The sequence below is a fragment of the Misgurnus anguillicaudatus genome, chromosome 8, assembly GCF_027580225.2.
Source record: "Misgurnus anguillicaudatus chromosome 8, ASM2758022v2, whole genome shotgun sequence".
Taxonomy (NCBI): domain Eukaryota; kingdom Metazoa; phylum Chordata; class Actinopteri; order Cypriniformes; family Cobitidae; genus Misgurnus; species Misgurnus anguillicaudatus.
In genome coordinates, this window is record NC_073344.2 from 32,993,890 (window position 1) to 33,006,012 (window position 12,123).

A 12,123-nucleotide genomic window follows, 5' to 3' on the forward strand; every position below is an offset into this window, starting at 1 on the left:
AGGGGTGTCAAATCCATTTCTCTGAAAGAAAGAAAGATCTCACCGGGAAAGAAAGATAGATCAAGTACCGGGATCTGTACAGCGCAGCAATACAGCAATTATATAATTATTTATTATATTATTTTTATTATTTTAGAATATTAAAATAAGATGTAGTCGGTTTTTTAGAGATCTCCAGAAAAAAAGGTGATTTCCTTTTATTACAAACGCACAAAATTTTTTACATTCATTTTAATATAATGTTTTGCATTTGCAGTTACAAGGTATAATAATAAATAATAACATATATAAATAAATATTATATAATAAAATGTTTAATAAAATAAACTAACAATATAAAAATAAAACAGTGAATAAAAATGAATTCAATTTCTGCTAATTCTTGAGAACAGACGATTTTGCATCGTCCATATACTCCCCTAAAACCGAATCTGTGAATGTCGTGGGAAAACACACATTCGGTTCTACAGGGTATATATAGACGACGGGACAAAGCTTGCTTCTCATAAAAATTAATTTGTAATAAATTAAAGGAACAAAGTTCTTTGAGTGATTAAAATAAAATAAAAAGCGTTCACCAACACAGTTTTGCAGCTGTCTTCGGAGTCGCAAATCGAATAAACCCTGTAAAATACAAAGAAGCAATTATTTTTAGGAAAACAATTAAGTTACAATAGAAATACGAATATTACAATAATTATTTCAACCACCGTTAAACATACAAATAAAAATATTCTTAAACAATGTGAATCGTATAAAACTATATGGATTTTGTTGCCAGATTTAGATTTGTATAGTATTATTTTTTCTTTTTGAAAGAAAGAAAAAAAATATATATATATATATATATATTTGATAAACCTGCTTACTTAGAAGGAGAATCTTTTTGTCTCTGTTTGCTCCTCTCTTCGTCTATCTCTCTCTCTCTCTTTATCTCTCTGTCTGTCTCTCCCCCCTCGCCGCAATGCAGTAAGGCAGTAAATTAGGAGAACACTCTCGCTTTCAAATTTAAATGATTCGTTAACAAAGCAACCCCAAATTAATTCAAGTTTACTCATATAAAAATGTGCCTAACACATGTATTTATTCTAACATCAATAATAGACTACTAATGCCTTAATATGTTTTATTTTAGAAAAAATTCTCACTCAACAGTCTAAAATTGTCACTTGCATTCAGAAAATAAAAATGTGAATGAACCACAGAAAATATAACTTTTATCACGTTAAAATTCACAATTTCTTATGAATAAAAGTATTATAGCAAAAAAAATGTATCAGTAAAAGTAATTAAAATGTTTAAAAGAAAATATCATGATGGAACGGTTGAACTTACCATTGAACATGACGCAAAAACCGAGCAATTTCTAAATGCAAAATACTACATAAACAAAAAAAAATTTTTTATAAGAAAAATCAAATGTTAAAACAAACAGATTCCAGACGATCCTCATTCTGCGCTTCCCAATGCAACAGAGCGCGTGGGAAGGAAAGAGAGGGGCCAATATCACCTCGAGCCCGTACCGCGTCTCATCTGTGATACCCAATGACGGGCGCGCGAGGCTCGTAAAAACCATTTTACAACCTGAGCTGTAAATCAGCTATTGAGCTGGGAAAAGCTTAGAAAACCGCAGATTTTCTACCCAACAGTGGCGTTGCCAGCTAACCATTTGCATTTTTAACACGAAAAACTAAAGGGAACAGAAACGCATAGCACATATACTTGATCATCAGATAAGCATCAGACAGGTGCCTCTCTTTGTGTTAAATATCTTTTTTTTGTGTTTTTATAAATGTCTTACGTATAGATGACATTATATCGATTTTTACATTTCTATAAAGATTTATAAAAATATATAAAAATACATTTTTTGTACAATATAGTTAGCTTTTATAGAGACTTAGGAATGGGAGACGGATAGTGGGTGGGGTAATTTTAGAAGACCCCTTAGATGGATTTAAAATAAATCTAATAGTCTAACATTAAAATTATTTTTATGTTTTCCCAAACTATGTTTTCTTGAGTAAGTCACACAAACCTTTAATATAAATAATATAATATAATAAATTTGTCCCTATAGGTTAAAGAAAAAAATTGTAGAGTGTAGCGAATTATATCTGTATCATTCTTCATTTGAAGCACAATATATTTATTTAGCATGCAGAATTCGATCAATTAGACTGATATTTAAATAAGAGGGAAAATCTAACATGAACACCAGTCACACTGCCACTGTGATCGTGTGAAGTGTCTTGTCACAAGCTTGAGGATGCATTATAAAATAATATTTGCTGTAGGTTTAGGTGTCATTTTTAACTTACGCGTGACAAGGTTTTTTTGTGATTCTACAATTTTAACCTGTCTTGTTTGATAATGCAGACAGCAGACCCTTGTGTTGTGTTTCATAAAAATGAGAATGATCTCAAGCCTTTCGTATAAACTTTCATAAAAACTCTACAGTTAACAATTACTTTTATTAAATATGTTAAGAAGCATCACCATGTGTTTGTGCTTGTTTACATATAAATATACATGTACATGTGGGTTTTCATAAAAAAAGACATTTGCATCTATTTATTTACTAGATGAGAATATATTTATATACCTATATATAATTAAATAACAATCCAGCATTGATCCACACAGAAAATGCCGTTGCATTTTTACTGCGGAGTTAAATCAAATTATCATAAATCTTTCGGGCGCTGTGCAAAAATGCGCCGTGGGGCTTTTATTTTGAAACTTCAATTTAACTTCCGAAAATCTATAGTGACGTCAGCGTCACACGCCCAGCCTCCGTCAGATCCAGCGCTAAAGGCAAGTTAAACAGTTATTTTATGCAGATTATTTTATAAACTGATTCTATACTCTAAGGCAATAATCATGTTGTAAAATAAGACGTGCCAAATGCGTGTTGTACTGGGGCAAGTGCTTATATTCTAAAAACAGTGTTTTGACTGTTAAAAGCACGTCATATATGGCAGGTGTTTTCTAGACAGTTTCTGTATATTAGGGCTCTCGTGTTTACCTCGGCAATAATACATTTGCATTGTCTTTCTTCAGCCGAACTTGTTGAGTGGATCGTTTTCTGTCTACTAAATATATTCGTAGGGCTGTTGACTGGATTGTTATTATTCACATTTCCAGTCCACGTTGTTGATAAACTGGTTAATCCTTAACGTTACGCTAAAGGAGGATCTTCCTTAACATGAATTTTCAAGTGGGGTGCGTCTGTGTAGATTAATTAAATGCGTTTGCTTTCTGTTATAAGGTGTGGATTTGCATTGCTGACGATGGGAGCCATCATTTCACGGTGGAAGGTGACTATTGGACATTTAGTTTCACATTTCTCATCTCGTATTGAGCACTTCTTGTAAATAACAATATCTGTGCCCAACAGTCAAAAGCTTCCACTGTGGAAATTCTCGAGTCACTTGATAAGGTGAGTTCTCTGTTATTCTGACCTTTCAAATCAACAGACATTATGACCTTATCACAAATCACAGAGCTGGAATCATCTGAACCTCAGCCCTGGCTGTATTCACCCCCCTCTTTAAAGACTCTTTACTACTGGCCCTACTCCCAAAGCTTCTGTCTCAGATGGTATTGACAGGACCATCTGTTTGCTGGGTTGCTGCGGTTGACCTTCTTTATCCAGTAGTGGTCACTGCTTGGGTTTAGAGTGAGCTTCAGGAATTAATTGCCATCAAAGAAGACTCAGCATTTTATTTCACCCAGCGCATTTGATCTGTAACCAACAGAGCTTATGTTTAGTATTAATGTGTTTTGCATTAGCAGGGGTCACTGGTTCATGTTTTTTGTCAGAGAGAGTTTCCCAAAAATAAAAGTTCAGTCATCATTTACTCATCCTCAAGTGGTTTTAAACCTGTATACATTTCCTTGTTTTGAGCAATGTTTGTAACCAAACCGGTTTTGGGCACCATTGACTTCCATAGTATTTATTTTCCTACTATGGAAGTCAAAGGTACTTCTGCGTCCTGTTTTATTACAAGTTGTGTTCAGCAGAACAAGGAAATTTATACAACTTGAGGGTGAGTAAATGATGACATTTGATTTCGGGGTGAAATATTGCTTTATGTAAACATAATTTATACATAATACGTAACATTCTCTACATATTAAAAAAGCAAACCCTTCTCTATTTTGTTTATCTTTCCATAGTACTACACAGTGGCTTTGCAGACGATGTTTATTGTTGGCAAAATGTTGTGGCTGTGTTTGCTTAATGAATAAATGTAATTTAATTTAATACCAGTACTATAATACATAATGCAATATAATAATATTTATTTAATAATGTCCTGTAGGAGGTGAAATTGTGCAGTCCTTGCCTAGATATAAAATAATGTATTTAACTAAATATTGATATTATCTTATGTTATGTAACCATATAAGCACATTTTTTATGTTACATAGTGTTTGTACAGTATAGCAAGCCATAAATCCTTTTAAAGGGATAGTTCACCCAAAAATGAAAATTCTGTCATCAATGAGTACATGCACAGAATAAACAGATAACAACAAAAATCTGGTTAGTTTACGTGCAAATCAATAAACCTGCTATGTAAACTGTGTTTACATGGGATTTGGAGATTTGTCAGGTTTCTCGCAGACAGCGACGTCACCGCCTATAGTATGTAATAGTCGCTCAAAAGCTGACATCAAATCTGTCTTAAAGGAAAACACCACAGCTTTTCAATATTTGACTATGTTCTTACCTCAACTTAGACAAATGAATACATACCTATATTTATTCAATGCGTGCACTTAATCTTTGTACAGCGCGTCGTGAATGTGTTAGCATTTAGCCTAGCCCCATTCATTCCTTAGGATCCAAACAGGGATGAATTTAGAAGCCACCAAATAATTCCATGTTTTCCCTATTTAAAGACTGTTACATGAGTAGATAAACGAGTAAGTATAATGGGACAAAATAAAACGTAAGCAGGTTAAAAAAATAAGGTGGAATTTTATATATATATATATATATATATATATAATATATATTATATATTTATATATATATATATATATATATATATATATATATATATATATATATATATATATATATATATATATATATATATAAAATATATATATATATATATATAAAAAATATTCATTAGCGTTTAGTTTGCAGCACTTTGACCTCGACATGCAGTAACATCATCACTCCTGACTACTCCCTCTCTTGCTCAAATTTTTGTCAATATTAATGCACCCGAGGTCAAAGTGCTGCAAACTAAGTGCTCTTCCGCCTTATTTTTTTAATCTGCTTACGTTTTATTTTGTGCCATCATACTTACTCGATATATATATATATAAAATATATATTTTTTTGTGTGTGTGAACTATCCCTTTAACTTCAAAGCATTTGACAATACAAATGATAATGCAGTGTAATTTTAATTGTAACTTAAATCTGTAGGATATTAAAAATCTTGAGGAGTTTCGCACAAAGAACCAGCGTTTGCTGAAGCTGTGGGTGGGTCGACTTCTCTTCTACTCATCTGCTCTGTACCTGATCACCTGCTTGTGTGTCTATTACCTCTACTTTCCTGAACAATGGGGTGCCCGAATCATCACTGCCCTCCCTTTAATCTTCTTTCCAGTACTTGTGAGTATTATTTCTGGATAATGATATTCATTCAGAGTGTTATTTATTAAAATCTGCTTTGGCGGTCCATGTTATTGAATCGCCTTATGTTTTTCTCTTCTTAGTGTGTGGTTGTTAAGAAAGCTGCTGATCTTCCTTTTCTCTAAACGCACAGAAAGAAACAGTAAGCTATGTTTTTCATCTACAACATCTTATTATGTTTTGTGCTCAGGAGTTTGTTATAACTGACTTTCTTTCAGTACACAAAAGTTTTTGATCTGTATTTAAATTTTTTCTTTCTCTCCTTCAGATGAAAAATTAGAGGACTTAAAAACACAGAAACGTAAAATAGTAAGTGCGAACACATCAGTTTGAAACTAAAACTTTTTCAAAATGAATTTTTTATTTCATAATGCAAATTACATTTCTTTACATGATGTTTTCAGCTTGAGGACGTGATGGAAACGGAGACTTACAAAAACGCTAAACTCATTTTAGAAAGATTTGACCCTGAGTCTAAAAAGAAAGCAGTAAGTGCAGTATTGTTGTATAAAATCAGATTTAAAGTTTCACAATCAGGGTAATTTATGCTCTGATGTGTTTTTGTTAAGTTGCGGTAGATGAACACTTGGTTTGTTTTAACAGGAAGCAGAAGCCACTCCAGTCAGACCCCTTATGACTCCTAGACCAGGACAAGGTTGTCTGTGCTACTAGTCTTTGATTACTATAAAAAGTGTTTTTAAAAGTGTTTTTCATTAATAATATGTGTGACACTCTCATTACATCCAGATCTACGGCAGCGCCATGTTGCCATGGCTACTCCAGGACCGGTGCTGATGACTCCAGGAGGCACACCCCTCCGTACCGCCCCAGGTGGGCCTCCAGAAAATGGAGGAGCTGCGTCTATGACCACTCCTGCAGGGGCCAGCCTTGCTGATACACCACAACAAATGATGAGACGGAGCCCATATTCACCAGGACCTGGACCAGGTATGATACACACACACAGGCTTAAATAATAAGCTGGGTTTTTACAGATAGAGTCACACCTAAATAAAATACATATCATTATATGCATTATACTCATATTATATGCATAACATTATCAATATTAAGATGTGCGTGTGTTTTTTTTTTTTGAGCAAATATTTATTATAAAAACGATTTTTTTTCCGCAAAATACAATAAATCCAAGTTTTTTTTAAGTGCTATAAATCTATTTAATCAGTATATAAATGTGCATTCATCTTTGCCATGTTATATTCATTTAGTTGACAAGTGGTATACACTGATTAAAAAAATAAACATTAATGGCATTAATCAAAACACTTACTTTGCCATATTAATAACACTGTCATTGCTGCTTACATCCTCGGGACGTCGACGCTGAACTTTTTTGACAGCGATCAGCTGTAAAATGTTTTGGTCCTGCTCGATTTTCGTTGACTTCGAGTAAAATATTAAAAATTTCTTCGATTTTGATGGCTTACGTTTCTTCCCCACCACAGCAAACGACCACAGCTTTATCAATGCTATTAAAAGTATTATTTTGTTTGTTTGTTAATCATGAACTACAAAGTAGATGAGGAAAACTAGGATTCTGTGTGTATTCAAAGCGCCGCCATTATTGTTTACGTGGAATGGTGCGCTGTGATTGGTTGAGCAGATTTATTGCATTCTGCAGAGAAGGAGGACTGGCGTTTATCACTTTTTGGGGAAAAAGGGAGAAAAGATGACAGAATAACAAGGCAGTTTCGGATTTTGTGTAAAATTAAGAATTTACTTTTTGATACTGACCAGATACAATACTGATTTTGGGGGTTAACTATTAATAAAAAAGGCGTTTATTGTGTTTTCTTCAAATATTTTTATGGACAATTGGTGGACCCTGAATTGAAAAAGGTTGAGAAGCTTTGGTTTAAATTATTTTAATAAAGATGCAATTTGTATTATCTGCGCCGCTAGATGGCGCCAGATCAAACAACAACAATGACGTTGTTTAATGACGCTCTGAATATTGATAATGTTATTTCATTATGTAAGTTAATATGTGATGTTCAAAACGAAATTGTTAGTCATAGATGTTACAGTATTAGTCCAAATTCGATGGTAAACACAGCACAGAATTAAGTTTTCAACTTACAATCTACAATGATTTTCCACATAATGTATTGACGGTACAAATCTTATTGTGAAGTGTCTTAAAATGACCATTTATATTGCTGTACAATATTTCTTGATGTGCATGTCGTCCGCGGGAAGACGCGCTGATTACAATCTACACACTAATGTTGTGATCAATATAATAGCATACGTTTTTTGAAGGGTTACGAATCAAAACAACTCACCCATCGCGTAAAACACAAGCAGGATCAGAATCTCTGTCAAGTTAAATGTTGTCCGAAGCTCTCTTCATCCAGATAATGCAACAACAAATCGATCCTCATTCTTTCTTTCGTTTTGTTCCAAACTCTTCTTGGGTCGTTTAGTTGGCCCGTATGCTTACGGGAACTGTCTTTGCTGACACAAAGCAGACGGTAAAGAGTAATCCATAAGTCCATAAGCAAGCGCGTAGCCCGAGAGGCGCTATCGCATAGTTCCGCATTTGTCCACGACACTGGCTGCGTCTGAAAACTCAAGGCAGTGATGACTTGTTGCCTCGCTGCCTCATGAGGACATGACTTCGGAGGCATGAAGGCAGCTCATAGAAAGGCTTTCGGACACACTTCAAAGGCAGCGTGTTTGAAATATAAACAGAGAGCGCCTTTGTGATAACTAATCACATATTTGAAAACTACAATACTAATTTCTCGCTAGAAATGCAATTAAATTGTGTAAAAAGTGAAAATATACCTTTATTTACACTAAATTTGTGCTCCAGTCGCTTCCTTCTCACGATTTACAAGTAGTTGAAAACATTACAGATATTGAAAGTAATCAGCTGGACAAAATATATAACACTGGCCTAGTGGTTTTTGGACATTTTACTGCAAATATCTTACAAATTGCACCTTTAAACTTATTGGCTTATGTTTTATGTGTGGTTATAGCAGTTGGTGGTGACTATCACAAAAAACAAAGTAATAGAAAAAGTTAACAATATCATGTATTTTCCAAAATGACAGAAATCTTATTTGTGTGTATTAAATGAATTAAATTAAATGAGTTGAATCTAAAGACATAAAGTATAAAAAATGAACCATGAGATAATGAAATGTTTAATAATTTAATTTCTCAGGTATGCGCCCCCCTGGTCCACCTCTTTGTAGGCCCATCCTCCCTCGAGAGCGCAGCTCTGTGGACAGAATCATTGAGTATTTGGTAGGCGATGGACCTCAGAACAGGTAATCCACTGGTATTACATTTATGGGGTTGTAAAACAAAATTGGAAATTAGCCAGTGTCGTATAAAGGGTGAAAATGTCTTCCCCTCCTTTTAATTTTTTCAATCTCTTCCTCTCTTATTCTTTCAGATATGCATTAGTCTGCCAGCAGTGTTTTTCCCACAACGGCATGGCTTTGAAAGAGGAATATGAATATATAGGTAAGAGTCTGTCCAAACACATTCTTTACCTGAGGATACTTTAAAACCATTGGATGTTTTCTTGTCTCATATTTTAAAATACTCAAGTGTGGTATTTCACATTGCAGCATTCCGATGCGCTTACTGTTACTTCTTAAACCCGGCGAGAAAGACCCGACCCCAGGCACCCAGACTCCCTGAGTTCAGTTTCGAGCGCAGACTTCGCTCCGAATCTCCTGAAACACAGTCTTCAGCGGCCACAGAAACCCCAGAGGACAGCGACGCTCCTGAAGGTATTTCCAGTGACATCATAATCAAGACCTCGTAAACTCACTGTGTCATCTTGTCATGTCATCTGTCAATCATTTAGTCAACTCCCCATACAAGAGTCAAAAATCAAGACGTATGAGTGATATGCAGTCATACAAAAAAGCATGAGTTTTTTCTTTTTGTCTGTTTCATACTTCACAATCTGCAGTATGTACCAATGCGCTTTTTGATGACATTTATGTGTTTCTGTAGTGGCGGCCCCCTCCACTCGTGTTTCACACACTGGCACCCCCTGGAGTAAAGTTCATAATTTCAGCAGAACTCATTCAGGTCCCAGAACCTCCACGCATACACACATTATTCATACATATGCATGATGCTTTGGTTCTGGTAATATTTACAATTAATCATTTCTAATTTAGAGTCTTCATACGCAAGCGAAGAATTTCTCAAAAATCACCATTACAAGCCCAAAAGTGTGTTTATACTAATAGAAAGGTCTTATAATGTGTGATTTTAGCTTTATTCTCTTTGTTTTTTTTTATATACAAATAAAAATAGTAATCAAAAGGATGCTTTTTTGGTGCAAAATAATTTTTTGAATTATAAATCCTAACAAGCCATTCTCAGATCAACAGTAGTTTCACAATCTTGATCAGGTACTAACAATGTACTGAATGACTACAATGCTGAAATGACTACATTTAGCATTAAGATCTTTATCTGCCCTGCTGAAATGACCTGCATGGCCTATCATCTCCATATGTTGTGTTTTCAATGCTGGTTCCTACTATAGTTTGCTGGTGCCCCCACCAGGAGACTTTTAAACATGCACGAATTTCAACCAGATTGATCAGAAAGACCACCAATTTCAGCAGCTGTTTTGTATTTCAACAGCAGGAATTATGCTGGTCCACCAACTAGATAAGCATCTAACCAGCATTAGCTTTCCTGGACCAGCATAGAAATAAAAGCTGGTCTGAACTTGCTTGTGTATATAATATAATTTTAATTCTTATTTGATTTATTTGCAGATGACACAGAAAAGACTACATCAACTGAACCGCAAGACACTACCGCCGAACACGCACCTGTCACACATGAGCCAGACACTGAGGTGTCACACCCCCAATGTAGCTCCGCCCCCTCCGAGGATGCTCAGGCAGAACAGGATGATGCTGCTGTTAATGGGGAACAGCAGAAAGAGGAGTCAGTAAATTCTGAGTGAATGCAATTTAAGCATAATTAACATTTATTCATTTGAGTTGTTGCTTTTTTCACAAAAAGCATGTTCGTTTATGTCTGTATAATTCTGTTGGCTGGTAAGAATTTTTACTGCTAATTTATTTATATAAACTCTAGATGCACAACAGGCTTTTTTTGCAGTGGGCTAAATGTTGTCTCCCATTACATTTATGTAATACTAATAATGTGGTGTGACCTTAGTGTCATTGCATGAACAAATTGCAGTTGCTAAAAGTCAACATATATTAAAAAGTTAGTTTTATTTTACAGTGTTAACATTCAATATTACATAGTACATAGAAGAAAGTAATTTTTATTTATTTTTATTTTTGAGTGTTAAGTTCTCTTTACTGTTTGTTTACAGAATCACTCAATGACAGTGCACTCTGAACAAAAATACTCTCTGCCAAAAGTGTTGAGCTATTTTGATTCTTAGATATTTATTGGTTTTATTTTAAATTTTGTTATGTTTGCTTTTTTGCCAACAGTTTATTTGTATTATTCAACGTTCTTGTGCCTTTCTGGTTAGGAACATGCCTGGGACTTGTTGTGTTTCTTTTTACAAGAGTATAAAACATGCTAAATCTGATGTTTCTTATGCATTTGATGTGTTTTTGCATTTATAGAAGTTAACACTGTACAAGCGATTACCCTGGTATTTATTCATAAGTCTGAATATTGTTTTGGAGTTAGTATTGTTTTTTAGTATTCTCCATACATTATTTGATTTTCATTTTAATAGATTGTCCCTGCTCAATGGCATCACAGGTTTTATGTACTTGGTTGCTGGAAGTACAGAAGTTGTCCGTGCACATGTCATGCATTTACAAACTTTTGTGTATGCATGTAAAATCCAACAAATGTTTGCTTTTCAAAAGCATAATACATTAAACGTTGTGATGCAAAAAGCAAACCTCACTATCAAATGACTGTTTAAGAATAAAATTGTGCAGACCTGAAACCATTTGAAATCTTTACTCTTGTTTATATGAAGGGATAGTTTCCCCAAAAATGAAAAATCTGTCATCATTTACTCACCTCATGTTTTTCTAAATCTCTTAATTCAATTGAACACAGAAGAATATATTTTGATAAATGATGGAAAGCACACAATTGATGGTACCCATATTTGTTTTTCCAACCCTGGAAGTCAACTGTTTGGAAACTCAAACAGGTTTAGAACAACATGAGGGTGAATTTTCATTTTTGGCTGTCCCTATAAATAGGGTACCGATTGAACAGTTGGTTTTACGATGTGAAACACTGTTTCTATGTCTCCGCAGTTATTTCTTAATGCATAAAGCAAACCATAATAACAGCAAAAAAAATAAAGTTTGTAAAAAAAGTTTTTTTTAATTTTCTCTTAATACAGGTCTCTTAATGATTATCTGTCCCTTACGAAAATGAACCATGTTTTTTTGTGGTAAAAGTGTAGTAAACATGTATTTTTTGTGTGTGTATAAACC

At 34.2% G+C, this 12,123-nt stretch overlaps 1 protein-coding gene across 2 annotated transcripts; it reads left to right on the forward strand.

Annotated features, from left to right (window-relative positions):
• Window positions 1–2,752: 2,752 nt before the first annotated feature.
• On the forward strand, window positions 2,753–11,621 carry lnpk (lunapark, ER junction formation factor). 2 transcript variants are annotated; one of them, XM_073870719.1, is made up of 14 exons: window positions 2,753–2,817; window positions 3,272–3,320; window positions 3,401–3,442; window positions 5,453–5,640; window positions 5,746–5,804; window positions 5,931–5,971; window positions 6,067–6,150; window positions 6,266–6,317; window positions 6,410–6,610; window positions 8,859–8,964; window positions 9,093–9,163; window positions 9,271–9,435; window positions 9,665–9,742; window positions 10,447–11,621. In XM_073870719.1, exons 2-14 carry the CDS (start codon window positions 3,294–3,296, stop codon window positions 10,638–10,640), a joined length of 1,308 nt encoding a protein of 435 aa, XP_073726820.1. In that variant the 5' UTR covers window positions 2,753–2,817; window positions 3,272–3,293; the 3' UTR covers window positions 10,641–11,621. The 2 variants fall into 2 exon arrangements, with proteins under 2 accessions (XP_073726820.1, XP_073726821.1); XM_073870720.1 differs by lacking the exon at window positions 9,665–9,742.
• The last annotated feature ends 502 nt before the right edge of the window (window positions 11,622–12,123 follow it).